We start from the raw sequence: 23,373 nt of genomic DNA on the forward strand, positions 1-23,373 counted from the left end.
AAATAGTCATTTAACCATTAAATGATTAAATTGTGTTATGATAGGGATATATACGGGGAAAGGGATAAGAAGAATATCTAGGGATTCTTCTTCTTCTCCTCTTTGTTCTTCCATACGAGAGAAAGCCACAACAAAGGTGAGTTTTCTATTTTCTTGGTTATTTGTTGTTTTAAAAGTTGGGTTAGGTTCACTAGATGATAATTAAGCTTAAGGAAAGCTTAATTTGTTCTAAAACATCATGATGAAAGGTATAGGAGAGATTAAAGATTTTGAGTTTTGAATGAAATCTTGAAATAGAGTTGATAAGTTGAATTTAAGTTGAATTTGACTTGTCATCTATGAGAATAAGAAGATAAAAGTGTTGGAATTAAGTTTGGATAACATGGAAAATTTAGTATGATTCTTGAATTACATATGAAGGATAGGATTTTGAAGTTTTAGATGATTTTCATGGATATAAGTTGATTTAAGTAATAGTAGTTGAGTTTAATGTCATGAAAGGGGTTTAATATAGAAGAATTGAAGGAAGAATTGATGATTTTCGGGCTTGAAATACAATTTCTGGGTAGAGGGAACCGATACCCTATGAATGAGAATCGATTCCCCCTCTTGGACGAAAATTTCCAGAATGTCTAGGGGTTATCGATTCCCCCTAAAGGAAAAAATGAAATTTGGTTCAATAATCTGGCTTAAGTTGTTAACATCAAGTTTAAGGTTTAGGCTTCTGATAGTTGTTTTGAAATGTTATATTTATGTAGATATTGAGCCTAAACAAGCTCTGGAATAATCAAGGGATTAGAATTGATTCAAATCAAACAAGGCTAAAGTGAGTGCAATTTTAATTGTACTTATATTATTGAACGAACATTGGCTTGCGATGAGTCAGTGATGGAGTTACTATGGTAAGAAGTGACTCCTAAAATGTTATTTGATTGGTGATTCTTATATGTGCATGAATACATGAAATGAGTATAGGTTATTATATATGTTACATAATATGCATATGTGATATATGCTATGAGACATGACCAATGTGAAATGAGATAAGCTATGTGATTATATGAAATGATATATGAATATGCAATACGTGATACATGTGATATGATATGAAATAACATATGAATATGTAATACGTGATACATGTGATATGATATGAAATACATGGTTACACATACATGTGGTATGTGATAGAAGAGAAAAAACAAGTGATGAGAAATGTATTCATAATAAATGCCCATAGTATATGATACGAGAGTTATAGGTATAGTTGGCATGTCAAGAGTCGAGGGTTACATATGTCTTATAAGACATATGATAGGTCCTACGGGACACAGATTACATCCTTCAGGATGACAGGTCCTTAGGGATACATATGACATCCTTCGGGATGATAGGTCCTTCGGGATATTTATACGAGCTGTGGTGATAGCATATGTGTACACAACCTCAGTGTACTCGCATACCTCTATTCTCAATAATATACATGGGCAATACAATTGAAAGATAAATTAAAGTGAAAGTGGCACAAGAAGGTAAGTTTTACATGTGCATGACATGCTTACATATGTTATCGTGTAATAGATACATGCATGTTGAAATGTCATGATCAAATGATAAGAATGCATATTCATGAATTTGTTGTTAAATGTTTATTTATTGCCTCATTAAGTCTATGACTTAGCGTGTAAGTGATTTACACGTAGGTACCAAAAAACGAGAAGAACAAGAATAGAAGTGGCAAGGACAATATTATTACTAGAAGATCAGATCAGAAGTAATCGACAAAGTATATATTTTGGTGTGTATAGAGTGTTGGCATGTAATAAGTCGTTAATTACGAGTACTCTGATGGAGTTTGTATTTTGTGGTCATTTTTATGTAAATTAACGTATTTTGCTTTAAATAAAGTTTTAAATTTCTCTGTTTTTCAAAAAAGTCAATGTGACACCTCAGACTTGTATTCGAGTCGGGTACGGGTTGGGGTGTTAGAGTTAATGGCATTAGAGCTAAGGTTTAGTCGATTCTCTACATAAACCTGAGTCTATAGTGTTTTATAAGGTATACATGCCAACAAAATAGTGAAAACTTCTGATCTAATGGAATAGTAAGTATACTTTTGTGCTAATAGAATTATATGATTGTATTTTTATAGATGTCCGGACAAGGTAGTTCTAGAAATGAAGTGGGAGATGATATACCCACTGAAAGCAGTAATTCACCTGCCCTGGCCAGACAGACTGAAGAACAGAAACCCTCTGGAGTGCATGTGAATGATCAAGATGTATTCTTTAGAACTTTAGACGCGATATTGATGCGTTTTCAACCTCCTGTTTCCTCAACTCAAAGAATAAATATTGCGAAAGAGTTGAAAGGGCTAAGAGCTCCTGAATTCAAAGGTGAAGCAGAGGAAGATCCTGTTGCTGTGGACCTTTGGCTCAATGATGTGAAGATTATGTTAAATGGACTCCACTGTTCTGATGTAGAGAAGTTAGATGGAGTGGTCTCTTTGCTTCGTGGACAAGCAAGAATCTGGTGGACAAATATTACCTTGAGGATGACCAGTGATCAAGTGACATGGTCCTTGTTTTTAGAAGAGTTTAAGCACAAGTATATTGGAGATTAGTTTATAAGGCAAATGAAGCAAGAGTTTATGAGTATGAAACAGTTGAATCGCACCGTATATGAATATGAGTGTGAGTTTAATAAGTTGAGTCATTTTGCTGCTGAGCTTATTCCAACAGAAAAAGATACTTGTGAATGGTTTGTTGAAGGCTTGCGCCCGAGGTTGAAAGAAATGTTGATCGTGTTGAACTTGTCCTCGTTCCAAGAGGTTGTCAATCGTGCTAAAGCTTTAGAGAGAGCTCAGAATGAAAGATTTGGGGATCAGAGAGCCCAACCGTCTAAAAAAATTGAGGCTTCATTAAGTTTTACACCACCTAAGAGAGGTAGAGATTCTGGTTTTCGTTCTCAGGCGAGGTCTGAATCAATGGCCTCTTCCGCTAGATGATCAAATCAAATTAGAGCTAGACAAACTCAACAATAGGGCCTGGTACTGGGAGAGCAAATCCGGGTCAAGAAAGATAATGTCAGACTTGTGGAAGATATCATAGTGGTATATGTAGAGTAAGAGTCGGAGCTTGTTTCCGATGTGGGGAAACGAGATATTTCATGAGAGATTGTTTAGTGAGGTCCGTAGAGCCTTCACAGTTGGAGCGATCTATTTTGATGTCTCAGAGAGGAATGGGTAGAGGTAGAGGAAGAAGTCAGTCTGAATCTTCTACTCAACAAGAGGTGCGCTCTGTTGCTCGGGTGTATAACCTCAAGACCAATGAAGAACGTGATGATCCTGAGATAATTGCAGGTACCTTTCAACTGTATGATAAATGTGTTATGATATTGATTGATCCGGGGTCAACATATTCATATATTTGTAGTAAATTGGTGAGTGAACTGGGAATTCAATTAGAAGCCATTAGTAATAATGTGATAGTAACAAATCCATTAGGGCACAATGCTCGGGTAAATAGAGTGTGTCGTGGGTGTCCCATACAGATTCAAGGAATCGAATTCCCTGCTAATCTGATGGAATTACCCTTTGACGAATTCGAAGTGATACTGGGAATGGACTGGCTATATCGCTATTATGCTAATGTTGACTGTAGACTGAAGAGGGTAACATTAATCAGTCCTGATGGAGTGGATGTTATAGTGTTCAGTGAAGGATGAAATCCATTGGCAAATGTAATTTCAGTAATATCGGCAAAGAAGTTACTGCTACAGGGATGTCAATGGTTCATTGCTAATGTACGGGATGTTAGAACCAATGAAAAGGGGATTAAAGAAATTCCTATCGTCAAAGAATTTTCTGATGTATTTCCTGCAGAGTTACCAGGTCTGCCTCCAGACAGAGAAGTGGAATTCCAAATTGAAATAATGTCTGGAACTGCACCTATTTCCATGTCACCATACAGAATGGCTCCAAAAGAGTTGCAAGAATTAAAGATTCAATTACAAGAATTGTTGGACAAAGGTTTTATTAGACCAAGTGTATCACCTTGGGGAGCTCCAGTTTTGTTTGTTAAGAAGAATGATGGTTCAATGTGTCTCTGCATTGACTACATGCAGCTCAATAAAGTGACTATTAAGAATAAATATCCACTTTCTCGAATCGATGACTTATTTGATCAATTAAAGGGAGCTTCAGTGTTCTCAAAAATCGATCTACGTTCAGGTTATCATCAATTAAAGATTCAAGAGAAAGATGTTCCAAAGACGGCATTTAGAACAAGATATGGTCACTATGAGTTTATCGTAATGTCGTTTGGAGTTACGAATGCACCAGCTGCTTTCATGGATCTAATGAACAGAATTTTTCAACCCTATTTGGATCAGTTCGTGGTGGTTTTCATTGATGATATTTTAATATATTCAAAGTCAGAGGAAGAGCATAGTTCTCATTTGAGGATTGTCTTGCAGAATTTACGAGATAAGAAGCTTTATGCTAAATTCTCTAAATGTGAATTCTGGTTGAATGAAGTGACATTTCTTGGACATGTAATTTCTGCAGAAGGAGTTCGAGTGGATCCTCAAAAGATTAAAGCTATTCTGGAGTAGGAAGTTCCAAAGAATGTGTCAGAAGTTCGAAGTTTTCTGGGGTTAGCTGGTTATTATCGAAGGTTCGTTAAAAACTTTTCGATCATAGCATTACCCCTAACTAAACTATTGAAAAATGAAGTAAAATTTGTTTGGACTCAAGAATGTCAAGAGAGTTTTGAAAAGTTAAAGAAGATTTTGACAGAAGCTCTAGTGTTAGTCCAACCTGAGTCTGGCAAGGACTTTGTAGTGTATAGTGATGCGTCTCATAATGGCTTGGGATGTGTATTAATGCAAGGTGGTGGCCTATGCTTCGAGAAAATTAAAACCGCATGAGAAGAATTATCCGACACACGATCTGGAGATGGCGGCAGTAGTGTTTGCTCTTAAGATCTGGCGTCACTACTTGTATGGTGAAAAATGCTACTTGTATACAGATCACAAGAGTTTAAAGTACTTGATGACCCAGAAAGAGTTGAATTTAAGACAGAGAAGATGGGTGGAATTTTTCAAGATTATGATGTTGGATTGATTTCCATCCGGAAAGGCAAACGTGGTAGCGGATGCCTTAAGCTGAAAGACGTTTGCAGCCTTACGAGCTATGGATGCTAAACTATCATTAGGCGGAGATGGTGCGATTTGTGCGGAATTGACTATCAAACCAATATGGTTAGATCGAATTAAAGAATTACAAGCTAAAGATGAAAAGTGTTTAATGAAGTTACAGCAAATAAAGAATGGAGAGTGTACAGATTGTGATATGAAAACTAATGGAAACCTATATTATCAAGGGAAGCTAGTGATTCCAGATGATAATGAATTAAAGAATGATTTATAAATGGAAGCTCACTGTAGTCCATTAACGATGCACCCAGGAGGAACAAAATGTATATGGATCTCAAGAGTCGATATTGGTGGTTGGGAATGAAGAAAGACATTACGGAATTTGTATCAAAATGTTTGATTTGTCATCAAGTTAAGGCTGAGCATCAGGTTCCGTCGGGACTGTTACAATCAATTTCAATTCCTCAATGGAAATGGGAGAATGTAACAATGGATTTTGTGACGGGGTTGCCTTTAACTCCGAATAAAAGAGATTCAATATGGGAGATTGTAGACAGGTTAACTAAGTCAACCCATTTTATTTCGGTATGAACTGATTTCTCTATGGATAAATATGTTGAGTTGTATATCAGAGAGATTATACGGTTACATGGTGTACCTGTTTCCATAGTTTCTGATCGGGATCCTAGATTCACGTCACGATTTTGGAAGTCTTTACATGGATCATTGGGCACAAGACTAAATTTTAGCACATCATTTCATCCTCAGACAGATGGTCAGTCTGAACGAACTATCCAAATTCTGGAGGATATGTTAAGAGCTTGTGTAATTGAATTTAAAGGATCGTGGGAAAAATATTTGCCACTAGCTGAATTTGCATACAACAATAGTTATCAGTCAAGCATTAAAATGGCTCCCTATGAAGCTCTTTATAGGAGAAGATGCCGTACACCCTTGAACTGGTATGAACTTAAGGATCGAGAAATTATTGGTCCTGAGTTGATTCAGGAAATGGAAGAGAAAGTCCAAGTAATTCAGAATAATCTGAAAGCTACAACTGATAGACAGAAATCATATGCTGATTTAAAAAGGAAAGAAATTGAGTTTCAAATCGGAGATAAAGTGTTCTTGAAAGTGTATCGTGGAAGAAAGTATTGAGATTTGGACATAAAGGAAAATTGAGTCCTCGGTTTATTGGACCATATGAAATCGTAAAGAGAGTAGGACCAGTGGCATATCAATTAGCTTTGCCACCTGAAATGGAGAAAATTCACAATGTCTTTCATGTCTTTATGCTTAGGAAATATTGATCCGATCCATCTCATATTGTGACTACCGAAGAGATCAAAGTTCAATCAGATTTGACTTATGAAGAACCTGTTCAAATATTGGCTCACGAAGTTAAGCAATAAAGGAACAAGACTATTTCATTAGTCAAAGTATTGTGGAGAAATCACAAGGTGGAAGAAGCGACGTGGGAACGCGAAGAGGACATGCAGATTCAATATCCCCATCTCTTTGTACAATAAAAATTCGAGGACGAATTTTCTTAAGGGGGAGAGATTTGTAACATCCCAAAATACGGGTTAGTGATTAAATTATAAAACTTCAGAGTTTAATGATTGAAGTAGGGTATTTGAATAGTGTAATGATTTATTCAGAAATATTTCCTAAAAGTTTATAGTAATTATCCAAAGAATTTGAGGGCAAAATGGTCATTTAACCATTAAATGATTAAATTATGTTTGTTAGGGATATACGGGGAAAGGGATAAGAAGAATATCTAGGGATTCTTCTTCTTCTCTCTTTGTTCTTCCATAACGAGAGAAAGCCACAACAAATGTGAGTTTTCTATTTCTTGGTTATTGTTGTTTTAAAAGTTGGGTTAGGATCACTAGATGATAATTAAGCTTAAGAAAAGCTTAATTTGTTCTAAAACATCAAGATGAAAGGTATAGGAGAGATTAAAGATTTTGAGTTTTGAATGAAATCTTGAAATAGAGTTGATAAGTTGAATTTTAAGTTGAATTTGACTTGTCATCTATTAGAATAAGAAGATAGAAGTGTTGGAATTAAGTTTGGATAACATGGAAAATTTAGTATGATTCTTGAATTACATATGAAGGATAGGATTTTGAAGTTTAGATGATTTTCATGGATATAAGTTGATTTAAGTAATAGTAGTTGAGTTTAATGTCATGAAAGGGGCTTAATATAGAAGAATTGAAGGAATAATTGATATTTTCGGGCTTGAAATACAATTTCTGGGTAGAGGGAACCGATACCCTATGAATGGGAATCGATTCCCCCTCTTGTACGAAAATTTCCAGAATTTCCAAGGGGTATCGATTCCCCTGGGGGGGAATCGATTCCCCCTAAAGGAAAAAATGAAATTTGGTTCAATAATCTGGCTTAAGTTGTTAACATCAAGTTTAAGGTTTAGGCTTCTGATAGTTGTTTTGAAATGTTATATTTATGTAGATATTGAGCATAAACAAGCTCTGGAATAATCAAGGGACTAGAATTGATTCAAATCAAGCAAGGCTAAGGTGAGTGCAATTTTAATTGTACTTATATTATTGAACGAACATTGGCTTGCGATGAGCCAGTGATGGAGTTACTATGGTAAGAAGTGACTCCTAAAATGTTATTTGATTGGTGATTCTTATATGTGCATGAATACATGAAATGAGTATAGGTTATTAAATATGTTACATAATATGCATATGTGATATATGCTATGAGACATGGCCAATGTGAAATGAGATAAGTTATGTGATTATATGAAATGATATATGAATATGCAATACGTGATACATGTGATATGATATGAAATATATTGTTACACATACATGTTGTATGTGATAGAAGAGAAAAAACAAGTGATGAGAAATGTATTCATAATAAATGCCCATAGTATATGATACGAGAGTTATAGGTATAGTTGGCATGCCAAGAGTCGAGGGTTACATATGTCCTATAAGACATATGATAGGTCATACGGGACACAGATTATATCCTTCAAGATGACAGGTCCTTCGGGATACATATGACATCCTTCGGGATGATAGGTCCTTCGGGATATTTATACGAGCTGTGGTGACAGCATATATGTACACAACCTCAGTGTACTCGCATACATCTATTCTCAATAATATACATGGGCAATACAATTGAAAGATAAATTAAAGTGAAAGTGGCACAAGAAGGTAAGTTTTATATGTGCATGACATGCTTATATATATTATCGTGTAATAGATATATACATGTTGAAATGTCATGATCAAATGATAAGAATGCATATTCATGAATTTGTTGTTAAATGTTTATTTATTGCCTCACTAAGTCTATGACTTAGCGTGTAAGTGATTTACACGTAGGTACCAAGAAAAGAGAAGAGCAAGAATAGAAGTGACAATGACAGTATTATTACTAGAAGATCAGATCAGAAGTAATCGACAAAGTATGTAATTTGGTGTGTATAGAGTGTTGGCATGTAATAAGTCGTTAATTACGAGTACTCTGATGGAGTTTGTATTTTGTGGTCATTTTTATGTAAATTAACGTATTTTGCTTTAAACAAAGTTTTAAATTTCTCTATTTTTCAAAAAGTCATGACACATCGGACTTGTATTCGAGTCGGGTACGGGTTGGGGTGTTACTAGGGATTACAACTAATTACAAGGCACATAAATATGAGACTAGCCTAGAGTTTGGGGATTACAACTAATTGCAAGGATATTATAATTTATTACAATAATTTAAAATTTAAATAAAATCTGTTATAATTAATTCTCTAATATGCCAAGATGGAGCTCGAGACATCAATCTTGACCCTTAAATCTTGGAATCGACTTCATGGAAGCGGTTTGGTAAGAGCGTCGACAAGTTGATCTGCTGAGGAAACATGAGTAACACGAAGAGCACCTGATTGAACTTGACCCCGAATAAAGTGATAGTCAAGTGCCACATGTTTCATGCACGAATGAAAGACTTGATTAGAACAGAGATAGGTGGCACCAACATTATCGCAGTAGATAACAGGCGGTGTAGGAAGAGTGATGCCAAGTGTTGTGAGAAGGGAACAAATCCAATTGAGTTCAGAAGTAGTAGCGGCAACTGATCGATACTCAGCTTCCGTGGAGGATCGAGCAACTGTACGTTGTTTCTTGGATGACCAAGAAATAGGATGACGACCAAGATAAACAATATAGGCACTCGTTGAGGTATAGCCATCTTTGTTTCCACCCCAATCAGCATATGAGAAGGCATGAAGGGAAAGTGGATTTGCCTTGTGAAGGAATAATCCATGCGTTAATGTGCCACATAGATATCGAAACAGTCGTTTTACAACATTCCAATGTTCAGACGTCGGGCGATGCATGAATTGAGAAAGCTTGTTAACAGCATATGTTATGTCTGATGGTTGAGAAATGATAGCAGTGAGGTTTATTTTGGTTAGAGGTTTATGGATGTTGTTTTTCGATCTAGTGGTCATGGGATGGGTATTTTGATGGGTGGGTTGCGCTATGATTGAAGCAAAAGAGGTCTCAGAATTGTGTGGTTCTAGTGGTAAATGGTCGACGATGGTTTCTTGGCGATTAACCGAGTTGTGTTCGGGTAAAGGGAGGTTATAGGGGATCGACAGTCGACTGATGAGAAAGGGTAGTGGTCTGTTTGGGTATTTTGTGATGGATGTTGACATGAGGAATCCCCTTGTGGAGGCGTATTGAGTGAGCCACTTGAAATTGGTCAAATTTGGACCGGGGGAAGCTATTTGGAAATGATCTCTGGGGTGGGACGCGATAGATGGATTTGGTGAGTGCTAAAGGGAAAAAAGTTTTCAAGAAATTTGAAATGACGAGAAATATATATTTTAGAAGTGGATAGAGCGAGACAGATATATGGACTTTGTGTTGAAGAGTAGCCAAGAAAGACACAAGGAGTGGAACAAGAGTCAAGTTTATGCTGAGAATAAGGACAAAGCTACGGATAACATAAGTAACTAAACACCCGAAGTTTAGTGTATTTGGGTTGAGACTCAAGGAGTTTCTCAAAAGGAGATGAGAGATGTAATGTGGGTGTGGGCATACGATTGATGAGATATACATCAGTGGAAAAAGTGTAAGTCCAATAAGTTAAAGGCATTGATGCATGAGTAAGGAGAGATAGACTAGTTTCAACAATATGTCGATGACGTCGTTCAGAAAAACCATTATGTTCTGGTGTATGGGGTGGTGTAGTAATATGTGATATACCATTGGTGGAGAGGAAACGATCAAGAGCTTGATATTCACCACCATTATCTGAATAGAATGTAACAATTCGATGTTTAAATTGGTTTTCGACTAATGCCTTGAAACGTACAAAGACATCATACGCATGAGATTTTCATTTAAGGGAATAATACCAAATATATCGTGTATAATGATCAATAAAAATAACATAATATTGAAAACCATCAACAGAATAAACAGGAGAGGTCCAGACATCAGAAAATATAAGTTCAAGCGGGTGAGATGAGGTTAAGGTAGAAGAAGAAAATGGAATTTTATGACTTTTATTGCATGAATAGGCATTGCAATGTGTGAATGAGGATAACGGACTAGACAATGGTAAAGGAAATTTGGAAACAATATTTTTCATAATAGTAAACGATGGATGACCTAATCAAGAGTGTCACTCGAACGAAGTGGTATTGACACTGGAAAATGCAAGTAATGGTGGAGAAGAAACTGAAGGGGATGTAGTCGACCACTCATATACGCCATCCTTAGGTTCTCTCATCAAAAGGATTGTCCCCGTGTTTAGATCCTTCACCTGAAAAGAAAAGGGTGAGAATTCAACAGAAACATGGTTATGAGTGCAAAGTTGATAAATCGAAATTAAGTTCTTTTTCATGGAAGGGACACAAAGGGCATTTTGTAAAGTAAAGGTGGGAGAGGAAGTAGGTATGGTGGTAGAACCAATATGGGTTATGTGAAGAGCCGATCCATTACCAATTATGACATCATCAGATCCTTGGTACGAGCTATGAAGAGAGAGATTGCTCAAGTCAAATGTAACGTGGTGAGATGTTCCACTATCCAGCAACCAAGTAGGTGTAGTGTTGTTGCCCAGAATAGCATGATTGGCTTGTGGTTGCAAGGGTGTGGAGGGTCGATATCCCTGAGAGCCTTGAGGATGAGATGTTGGAGATTGTTGATTAGTGACAAGCCGAAACATCGGGCATCGTTTGGCAGTGTCCTTGAGTGTCGCATGCTTGACAACGTCCCAAATAAGGTTTGGGTTGGCGTTGATCATAAGGAGAAAGTATAGTGGTAGGGCATGATTGTTGTGAATTGGTGGCTGATGGACGCCAATTTGGACGATTCCGAAAGGTCGTGGGATTTGTCGTGGCTGGTAGTGATAGGGAAGGTGGTTGAGCGGTCTGAAGAGATGCTTCTTTGTTGAGAAGTTTCTCATGAAGTTCAGCAAAAGAAATTGGCGTGTCACGGGCATTAATGGAATCAATGACAGATTTATACTCATCACTTAGTCCTTCTAGAACCCGATCAATAAGATCCTCATCATCAATTGGCTTCCCTGGAAGAGCAAGTTCATTGGCACGAGTCTTTATCTCCTGCATGTATTCACTAATTGATTTTGAGCCATTGTTACACCGCTTTAATTGTTCCTTCAATTGTTTAATATGACCACAAGATGGTTTGGCGTAGGTATTAGCTAAGGTTTGCCATGCATCAAGGGAAGTGGTAGTGCAGACAATAAGCGGTTGCAGTGAAACGGAGATGGCACCAAGGAGAGCGCTAAAAAGGAGACGATCCTGATGCTTTCAGGTTGTGTATGCCAGATTTGGAGATGTAACACCATTGACGGTGACGGTGGGTTGTGGTGGAGTTTGAGTGCCATCAATAAAGTGATGAAGATCATAACCTTCAAGAAGAGATTGGATTTGAAGGCTCTATGTGAGATAATTGGTGGATGACAATTTGGTGATATTGGAGAGATTTATTGTAAGGAGAGGATGTTGAGGATGTTGAGAATTTTGGATACTAATACGATCGTTGGTGGAAGAGGAAGTTGTATGAGAAGCCATTAAAGGGACAAGTGTAGTTTTAGATATATGTATGAAGGATCGGTGTTTTTGAAGAAGAAGAAAAAAAGAGAGGAAAATATGCTCAGGAAGATTAGGCTCGTGATACCATGTTGAAATATAGAAAAGAGTGTTGAGAAACAATGGATTGAGTTTTCCATTAATTAAGAGTGGATATATATACACAAGATGGGACACATAGAAATAGGAAACTAACCTAGAGTTAGGGGATTACAACTAATTACAATGCACATAAATAGGAGACTAGCCTAGAGTTAGGAGATTACAACTAATCACAAGGATATTACAATTGATTACAATAATTTAAAATTTAAATAAAATCTGTTATAATTAATTCTCTAATACTTTCAACTTGTCTATGGCGTTGGCGACGGTGATGAATTGCTGGGGCGAGACAGATGGGAGCACCCACCGGCTACGGAATATGTGAAGAGAGCCGGACCTGGGCTTTGATATCTCTACTCCATTTTCAAGGGTCAGGATCTTCCATCCGTCACCGCCATTCCCCAACTTCGGCTCCGAAACTGATGAAACCGAGACCGAAGCCGACATTAACAGCTCCTGTATGCAGCTTTCGCTTGCATATTGGACGTATCTTCTTAGCGAGTCGTCGCTGACGGACCTTTCGGGAACCAGAAACAGGAAATTAGAATAGCAGAAAATACACAACACGCAATGCTTCACATACAGATATAGTTTCAGAACAGAGTCAAGCATCAGTGGGAATTTACCAAGACTGGTGGCCGGGACTAGTTTTCATTTGCATGGTTCCAAAGTTCTGATAAATTGCGTTTAGGACTCGGAAAAAGAATCAAAAGAAGACGTATATGAATATAGATGCAAAATGATTGGTGTGTAGATTTTCTTTTGAAATTTCGATGGTGGCATCCACAATTGCTTCTTTTGCGTAAATTAAATCCCACTAAGGCTTCTTTTATTTTCAAAAAATTACCAACACTCCATGATTACACTGCACTTTCTCTCTCTCTCTCTCTCTCTCTCTCTCTAAATATAGGCAAAAGAAGATTGTTTAGTGGGAAACAGAGGAAGAAGAAGCAAGGGTTGGGGGAACGATGCACATGGAGTGTTGGTAATTTTTTGAAAACAACATACATATTTAGAAAGAGACTAAAAACTTAACATTATGAAAGCTTCCACACAAGAGTATATCATCAATATTGTTCTTCAGGTTAGATAATGTCACTGCAGGTACGAAATTTTACCCCAAGATATATGATTAGTGTATAGTTAAATAAAAATTATATGACTTTGATTTATTCAATTAATATATTAAGTACTAATAATTAATAAAAAAAGGAGAAAAATAGATGTTATAAATAACTAAAACAACTCAAATCGAATTTATTTGTAAATTTATTTTGTTTTTGAAAAAGTTTGTTTGGATTCATGATGGAGGTCCCCAATCAATGATATCCAACTGCACCAATTTCTTTAAATGGATCTCTGCTCAAAAGTTTGTTTGCTTTAAATGGTTTAGAAGAGAGAAAAAAAGTTATAGGAGTTGAGTTCTGTAAATTATAACCGACAGATATCCAAAATAAAAATTTATTACAAGGATCAACTTGAATTGAGACAAAAATTAAAATTATAAGTTTTTTTATCTCAATTTATTTTTCAAATTATTTATTTATTTATCTTATCTTTATCTTAAATTATTATTATTATTATTATTATTATTATTAAACAATTTAAAACCTCCATTTTTCTCTCATCCCTATCTTATCTACTCTTTTATCCAAATCTCATCTTTTTTATCTTTATCCAAATCTAAATCAAAAAGTTCACAACTTCATAAATTCCAAACTCTTTTCTTTTATTTATTTATTTTTGAGAAAAAAGAAGTTATTTGACAATAATATGACGCCCGTAATCGATGGGACTATTTGTAACTTCTAATAGTCAAGACTCAACAAAACAACACCTTATAGTCGAAAAATCATTGTGTACTTTACCCAAAATATTATTAAACTTCAATTTTTTATATTTAAAAAAATTATACTTAAAAAATTATTTATAAAATTAATTCAATCATTACCTCATTAATATTTTCATCAACAATTATTAACTTTTTCATATTTTTTCCGTCATCATCTCATATGGATTGAGGATGGCTTAATCACCATCTGATTTAACGACATTAATCATTGAATAAGATTTTAAATTAAAAATGATTTAAAATTTAAATATAAACATTAAATTTTAAAATTTTATCGAAATATAAATATAACAACATATTTTAACTTAAAATTTTAAATCCGATCGTCATTAAAAGTAGTGAAACTTTTAATTATTTTCTTCAAGTTGGATCTTTTTATAAAAAAAAATACTTTTACTGAAGATGACAATACATTAATTAATAAATAATTTTAACTATTATTAAATTTAACTTTAAGTGGTAAAAACTAAAAACCTCGGAAATCACCCCAAATCAATGGTGGAGAGCATCCAATAACAATTTTCTACAAATTCCAAGACACATATACGTATATATCTGAAATTCGAATGTTTGTGGATATTGGTGAATCAATACGCATACTGATTTAACTCTTGATAACGAAATGTATAAATCTATGACATATTCTTTTGTGATGATTCTGCAAGTGACCCTAAAGCATAGAAGAAACAATCTGCAATAACTAACCAAAACAACAATCCAAAGCACTGGAATCAACAGTTGCATTACCTATTACATAAAACGAGTCCATGGGAAGGAAAATAATAAAACAGAAGCAGCTCCCACTGTTACTAAGCTCGTTGCTGATAAAAATAGTAAAAGAACTCACATTCAATGGGGCTCTATCATGGTGACAGACATAGGGAAGCCTCCACTGTAAGCAAAGATTCGTCACAGTATGGATTAGCTCCTTTAGCTGCATCCTCATAAGTTACAGAGCTTGATGCCGATTCAGCGTTCGGGTTCATGCCGGCCATCTGCATAATGTCTCAATCTCCTTCACCACTTCACCCATTGTAGGCCTTTCATCTCCTGATTCTTCAACACATCTCAGTGCCAGGTCTACAAACCTTTCCAAGCCTTTGGATGAGGTCCAAAACTAAGCTTTGGTCCAGCAAGCTTTTCGTTTTGTCCATCGCCGTTCTCACCTCCCTTACTATGTATTTCCCTCGCTCTATTGGTCTTCTTGCAATTACTATTTCCAGCATCAGCACTCCAAAGCTATAAACATCGCTCTTCTCAGTCAACTGTTGGGTCATATAATATTCAGGATCCAAATAACCCTACAACATACACAAATTAATTCTTAGGACTGTAAATAATATTAGCAATAGTCATATCAGTAAAACAATTTCATCCTAAAGCACTAGCTGGCCTTGTGCCAAGAACCATCGGCACCAGCTGACCTTGGTGCCTGAGCAACATTGCCAATAGCTGAGCTTGGTACTCAAGTTTCTACAAATTTAAAGTCTGTAATATTGTAGGCACGAGACAGCGTAGGGAAGAACTCACCATTGTACCCTTCACTTGAGTACTAACATGACCCTTTTCACTGTCACCCATAAGTTTGGAGAGACCAAAATCAGCAACTTTAGCATTTAAGCGTTCATCTAATAAGATGTTAGTGGACTTGATGTCCCTGTGAATAATGGGAGGATTTGCAAGCTCGTGAATATGCAACACCTCTAGCTGCACCAAGGCTATTTCAGTCTCCTGCTCCAGTCCAATCTGATCCCTGACTTCCCTGCATTATTATAATGTGTTATTTTTCAAAGAAATAAATCCAAGAGTGCAGAAAAAGCTTTAGATATTGGGATGATGTAACCCAATCTGGAGTAATGAAGTGAGGAACTAGAGGAAGGTACCTGACAGACTGTCACTAAGTGAGCCATTAGGAATATATTCATATATTAGCATTTGTTCACCTCGCTCAAAGCAAAATCCCAGTAGACTACAACATTTTATGATGAACTAGAGAGAAGCTCAATTTCTGTTTTGAATTCGAGCCCGCCCTGCATAGATCCTTGCTGAGCTCGTTTGATGGCAACGAGCTCCCCAGTTGGTAGAGTTCCTCTATAAACCTGTAAAGGGAATTGGAAATTATTTGGAAAAATAATTTATATCTCACAATGTCCATGCTACAGAGCTCCAACTCAGCAATACAAATACTCGCAGACAGAAAAGGTAACCTTATTATATTATTATTATTATTGCATAATAACCTCTGTAAACTACTTAAAACCTCCCTTCATTAAGGTAAAAATTTCATTGCAACGCATAGTGTGCAAAAGGAGCTAGTGCTAGTGGCCTGAAATGAAACAATGAATAAAACTATGTTACATGAACTCAGATGTAAGTGTTAGATATGGGTATGTATAAAACAATGTATAATCAGTTTTTCCAAAGTTTTTCAATGGATTGGATCCGTAGAGGTCATATCCATACTCGTGTTGGACACAAGCCTAGACTGGAATATTTCAAAATAAAAAAATTGAAGAGTTGGAGTCATATAGAATAAAATGACTATTTTTTTGAATCTTCAGATACTTGCATTTATTTCTGAAATTATGCATCCAAATATGTTCCTATTGACCGCATTCTCCGTTGGCTTGATCATAATTCGTAGTAAGTAGCAAATTTCATTGTATCTTGTTTCAGTCAGTCAATATTCCAAACCAACATGATGTGGAACTGTGGATGTAAGACCACCCCCAGCATGCATGTTTTTTTATAAACACATGAAAAACAGAGGATGAGAGTCGAAGTAAACCTTTCCATAACCCCGATCCGATTTCGTTGAATTCTGAAAAACTGTTTGTGTATTTCTTAAGCTCTTCTAAACCAAAGCATCTGGCTCCTTTTAACTGAGGAATGCTACCGCTGCTCTTCTTAGGATCCCAGTGTGCTATTTTTGATGGAAGAGAATCAACACCTAGATATCCCACAATTAATATGAAAAGATTGAAAGAAATAGTCATCATACCGAAAGGGTTGCTTCTAGGGTTGCTCTTTCTGCTCTCTTCCTCTGACGATAAGCATAAAACCCAGCAAGCACTAATAGTACAAAAAGCACTGAAGCACCAGCTGCCGCTCCTATTGCGATACCAGCACTTGATTTGCTCGAGTGTGCAGGCCCATCTATATGATACAACACGTATTCAGGGAAAATGATGAATCTAAATAAACAGAAAATTAGCAATTCATTTTAGTTCTATTGCAGGCGCATTACCAGAAAAGTACTCATATGGAGCACCCATAAAAACATAAGGTCCAAAGAACATGCCAGGTTTGTAATGCTGGCTGCTAAAGGCAGATGCAATCGTAGAAATTCCGGTACTATTGAACCTATCTTGGCCATATGGAAATAATTCAACGTCCAAGAGAAGATAATGAAATGGATCCTCTGTGGATTTCTTAGTGAAACGGAATCAACTAGAAACTCGGGGAACTTGAAGAACTGCGTCAAGTTCTGCTCAAGACTTTCAAATGAAGTCTGGCTTTGCAAGTTGAGAAGAAAAAGCCTCTGAATTGTAGTCTCCCCGAGTATGGATATGCACATCTGCATGTGGGGCTGGAAATTTGACCAGAACTGCATACATAGGCTGGCAGTTCTGAGGAGGGGTTGAATAAAAAGGTGAGGAATCTGGTGGCGGTAATGTACAATAGGATATGTTGCTCCCGTCTCCCGGCACACTGGATTATCTACAAGTCTACAGAAATTTGTAGAAAAAACTTTAGTCATGTAAAAGGTACACTGATAATCTTTAAATCAACTATATTCACCTTCGGAAAATCAATCTTCCAACGTATAATATACAAGCCTAGTAATTCAGCAAATAATAGATAGACTAAAGAATTCCGTCTACATTATTTCAAATGTGTATGCTCCGGAAGAGAAATCAGTAATGTAATACCCTGCAAATCTATGATCTCCAGGTTGCTGCTCACCCCGGACCAATATCCAAGGAACCTTCCAGGTAGTTGTGTTTTAGTACCCTGTAAACAGTACAACAGCAAAAGGGGCAAATTTCCAACCATCATTTCCTGAATGCGACTTTTTTTTTCTTTTTTTTTTTGTCTAGGGTTGATTTTCCATTATAACGTGTAAGGTCAGGCATACTTACACAGTCTGCAATTGTTGAAGATTAAAGAAGAGGCAGGAATTTGACCTGTAAGATGAGTATCTTCCATCACTCTGCCACACAGATGAATTGATTACTCTCCCAACTTAAGCAATGTACTCGTGAGAAGGGAAGTAAATGTTACAGCAGGTCTAAAACTAGCACCATCTTTAAGCATATTGATGATAATATCATTTTAAGAGAACATGGTGGAAATGCTAAAAGAATTTTGTTCTACACTCAACAATTAAGATGTTCAATATTCAGTTGACTTTCATGTATCCTTGTCTTTGGATAAAGAAAAAGAGGCAGAGAGAGAGAGAGAGAGGAAATACAGTGTAGTTAAGGACGACAGGGCCAGAAACCATGAAGGAACGTCTGTTGAGTTAAAACTATTATTACTCAAGTATCTGCACATGATGCAATAGAACAAAGATCAGTAATCGTAATAAAAATGTGCACTGTTATCAAACATATGACTATGATAATAGATAAGCCAGATGCCACTGAGACGCCTAAACATATGCACAGAACAAAATAAGACGATAGAGTGCAGTTTGAGAAAGCTAAGACTCACAAAGCATTTGTTACTTACAAGGTGTTCAAACTGCTCATACCAGTAAGGTTAGGCAGAGGGCCAGTCAGCTGATTGTTGGACAAAAACCTGAAAATCAGCACCAGATGCTCTTAACTAAGAGAGGATAATAGTACCCTTCCTTCCTTGATGAACTAGTACAGAAGACTATCAGCCTTTAATGTTCATAGCTTACAGATCATGAACGCTTGTAAGGTTGTTCAGATTCGATGGAAGAACCCCATTCAGTGAATTGTTGTCAAAGCGTCTGTAGCAACACAATAAATTTTGTGGTCATCATCCAAAACCCACAGAGAATACTCTTCCGTAAAAAACCTCAACATTAATCCGGTCAAGTACTTGGTCTATACTTACACCACCTCCAGAGATTTCACAAGCCCAAGGGTGGAAGGAAGAGCCCCAGAAAATCTGTTGCTTTCAAATAGCCTGGCAAAGAGAAAATAATTGTTTCAAATAGCAAAAATTGATGCATGCAGAGGGAAGAAACGAGAGAAAAGGATTCATGCCCCTCTGTCCTTCGAAAGGATGGCTTCAATGTGAAGATGCGGCCTTTTATATATTTGGACTGTTGAAAGTTGAGAGAGAATCGTTGTTTATGGGGGACAATGTTATTAGAATGTGCCTTCTTTTCTTGTTGCAAAATTCTTTCCATATGAAGCCAATAAGTTGCAGAAACTATAGAGAGAAAACACAATGGAACTTACAAATGTATCAGATTCATTTCTGAACTGAAAAGTTTAGATGGAATTGGACCAGAGAGTTGATTCTTCCCGAAATGGCTGCCAATAATGAGTGCTTGGTATGAATCAACCATTCAAGTCCTGGTCTAGTAGGTCCATCTGAAACTGGAATTTTTCCATCAAGCTGGTTGTCGGCCAGATCTAACCAATAAAGTTTTGATAGATTACCAATGGACCGTGGAATAGACCCAGTGAAGCTATTAGAATTTAGAGATCTGTAGGTAATACAGGCCAGCATGAAAGCACTCTGATTAAGATATAAAAGAAGACATAGAGAAGCCAAAACATCATACTATTACAATCGAGCCTCAATTGAAGTTTACCAAGGTAACATCCTTCGCTTAATACTGATTATATATAGGATGGCAATGGGTCGGTTTTTGGTCCACCCGACCCGACACGATAACAAATGAACCTCCACCCGAGACCCGACCCGACTAAACAAGGTTCACACCGACCTAATATGAATTAGAAACCGACCCGAAATAAAAAATTATTATTCAATAAAAACAGTGACTTAATTGAAAAAAATTATATAGAGGAGTATATTGTAATTATTCCTAATATATAAGATAAAATTATATATTTTCGGGTCGGTCGGATATTTTTCACCCTAACCCGAACCCGACCCGAATATCACACTTAAAAAAAACCCAACCCGAACCCTTTTTTTTTTAAATACGACCCAATCGGGTCCGAACCCATCGGGTTCGGGTTGAGTGGCCATCCCTAATTATATACACAGAGAAAAAATCCAAATGAAATTGTTTGTCATTTGAGAGGAATAAGAATTAAAGGTCAAATTCTTACAGGACCTCAGTTGTGGCAAAGATCCTATTGTATCAGGAATTGGACCGAGAAACCACAACCAAGATTCTGCCATTCATATAAAAAAAAGATCTTGTAAGAAATAGGAGAAAAAAACGAATTGCTTCCAGTGGATGCTTTTTCAGGAATGGATTCCCTACAAGTTGATTAGGTTCTTTAAATTTCCAATCGTTTGTGGAAGAGATACCCCAATACCTTCATTGTAAGAGATCCCTGAAAAAAGCCAAATCAAAGATGTTTTGAAGAATTGTTCAGAAAATTCAATTGCACAATGACATATGAACAATGGAAGCAGATATAGGCAAAGGACCTACAATTCTTGTAATTCGGATAGGCTGAAAACATCTCCCGTCAGCCGTCCCTCCAGGTTCATGCTTGGCAGTTTTCTGAAACAGAAAAAAAAAATCATAGGAAGATCCCAAAGATGGAACAACAAACTAAACAAAGTTTTAATAAGGTAGAAGCATCAACACTTACAATGAGATCACACGTGAATCATTGCAGTCATTCCAACCCATTTATCATCACAAGGATCCCCACTCCCCCAATTAGAAGGTAAATTTTTCCACTCATGATCTTAGAGCACTAGCTGCACAAACAGTCGGTTTCTCTTGATCAGAACCAGCTAAAGTCTGAGGTAGCAGTTCCAACTCATTGACATAAACTTGCATGGAATGGAAGAATACAAATAGATTTAACCCTTTAATTTGACTAAACAATAATATTTCTCCAGAGCAAACCTAAAGAACCAACAGAAACCATACTAAAAGAAAAAAATAAGAGTGATTAGAGGCAAACTTACCATCATCAGGGTTAGTTGCAGCTGCTATGATATAGATATGAATAGAAACAACTAACAAAAAAACCAAACTGCTGAACCCATTTTGTCAGATAAACCAAAGGCTTCGGAGAGTTCAAGAGTCAAGACCTGAAAACTATTGGGTTTCTGTTTCTAAATTTTGCATAACATAACAACATCCATTCAACATTAATCAGTTCAATTCAGGAAGCAAATTCTTCAAATGCAAATGGGAACACGAGCTATATCAAAAGCAATAAAGGTAAGAAACACGAGAGTTTGAATGGATTTAGAAGTTGCAAATTGCCCTAATAGGATTAGAATAAAATCTTGGCTTTTCATTTCCCTTCATTGTTTCATTCAACAGAGGTAGAAGACGTGAAAGTCAATGTGATTGTGGAATTGTATGGTTGAGACCAAGAAAACGCTTAAGAGGATAGAATAGGTTGTATGTGACAAATAACTGGAGCCCGCCAAGTGATTTGATGGTATATTAAAATATGAAGTCCATTGATGTTGCATAAAAACAAAGCCAAAAAGCCGAGCGCATTGAAAGAAATGCAATGCAACAAACAATCTTCTCCTATAAAAATTAAATGCCGTTTCGAAGAAACATTCAAACCAAGAAATCAGCATAGGGAAAGCGACAACGACTTTAACTTGTACAAATGGTAAAGACTTAGAGGAGAATCAACCCTACAGCTGATATATTAAACTCTAAGCCTGAGCTTTTAATTATTATTATTATGCCGTTTCCACACGCCTTGGATTCATTGTTCGTCTTCTTTACTGCAGAATTGTCAAAGGCAATGCACTGTCAATGCTCAATGACATGTGCTAAGAAATGCGTGGACAACGCCAAACAGTGGTGGTAGAGCTGAGATTGACGACCAAAGAGGTTTTATGTCGTCAAAATCTTCAAGCCATGCAGCTCAAGGCAAAGAAAGATGAACACTTTCGGGCTTTTTTAGTTGGAAATCAATTAATACCTGTAATTTCGAAAACCCAAAACGTCATCATCTCCTTGCACAAGCTAATAGGTGGAAAATTACATATTTGATTTTTTATATGTATAAAGAAATTACTCATATATATATATATATATACCGGTAATTAAGGTTGGTTTTAACGTATAATTTGATATCTAAATGTTTGATGTTGATTATGTATTTAAATTTAACTTAAAGATTTATTTAATATTTAAAGTATTTTATTTTAACCAGGTTGGGTTGCACAAAACGTTCGAACAGAATCGTTCCTTCCATTTCATAAAAAGTAACCGTTCCTTCCATGGCATTGCTTTCTTGTTGTGAATCGACTACACCTTATGGGAATCGAAGTGCCCTTTATTAACATGTTTACCCGTTTTCTAAACTTTACCATTTAAGTCCTCCAGTGCTTTGCTTAAATAGGAACATTACATTTTTAATATTTACTTAAATATTAGTTTAATTTAGATTCCTTGAATATTTCAACCGTAAATTTTTTTATATTTTTAAAGTTTATGATTCGACTTTACAGTGCGTACTGATATTGATAACGATAGGTTCCTACTCTTCAGTTGATGATAGAATAAGTCAACATTTTTCTTCATTAAAAAGAAAAGCCACGTTTCTTGAAACTAAAATGACACAACTGGCACAACAAAGGGACTTCATGATAAAAAAAATTTGTTGTTATTCTTAAAGACTCGGGTTCGAACACCATAAATGTTAAAATATGAGCGATCAATATCAAAAAATTAGAGTTTATTTTAAACAAATATTACATTTTACTTAACTCAAATTAATAAAAAAGAAATAAAGAAACAACTAACCATTAACTTATATCGTGTAGACCAAACCGCACTACCAACAGAGCTCCCCCACCACCACCACTCACACGTAAATTCAACTAATAAGACTCAATTAAAAAAAAAAAGCAAATAATCAACAAATACCTTACACAATTATTCAACCATCTAAAACCTTGAGAACCAGACCCTAGAGATGTATATTTATCTTTGCATTCCTCCAGTTGAATCAAACGACTAACGACCTCTCCT

At 36.2% G+C, this 23,373-nt stretch overlaps 1 protein-coding gene and 1 pseudogene across 1 annotated transcript; both read right to left on the bottom strand.

Moving 5' to 3' along the window:
• Positions 1 to 12,579: 12,579 nt before the first annotated feature.
• On the bottom strand, positions 12,580 to 13,316 carry LOC120131364. The gene is made up of 2 exons (XM_039148375.1): positions 13,003 to 13,316; positions 12,580 to 12,893 (listed from the first exon to the last, which is right to left on the bottom strand). Exons 1-2 carry the CDS (start codon positions 13,035 to 13,037, stop codon positions 12,602 to 12,604), a joined length of 327 nt encoding a protein of 108 aa, XP_039004306.1. The 5' UTR covers positions 13,038 to 13,316; the 3' UTR covers positions 12,580 to 12,601.
• A 1,630-nt stretch (positions 13,317 to 14,946) lies between these two features.
• LOC120131366 lies at positions 14,947 to 21,428 on the bottom strand (annotated as a pseudogene).
• Positions 21,429 to 23,373: the final 1,945 nt, after the last annotated feature.

This window comes from Hibiscus syriacus, unplaced genomic scaffold (assembly GCF_006381635.1).
Source record: "Hibiscus syriacus cultivar Baekdansim isolate YM2019G1 unplaced genomic scaffold, ASM638163v2 tig00110556_pilon, whole genome shotgun sequence".
Taxonomy (NCBI): domain Eukaryota; kingdom Viridiplantae; phylum Streptophyta; class Magnoliopsida; order Malvales; family Malvaceae; genus Hibiscus; species Hibiscus syriacus.

Coding starts and splice junctions, on each gene's coding strand:
- LOC120131364 (XM_039148375.1), bottom strand. CDS start 13,037: ATGCAAATGAAAACTAGTCCCGGCCACCAGTCTTG. Junction 12,894..13,002: donor AGTCCCGGCCACCAGTCTTG/GTAAATTCCCAC, acceptor GGTTCCCGAAAG/GTCCGTCAGCGACGACTCGC.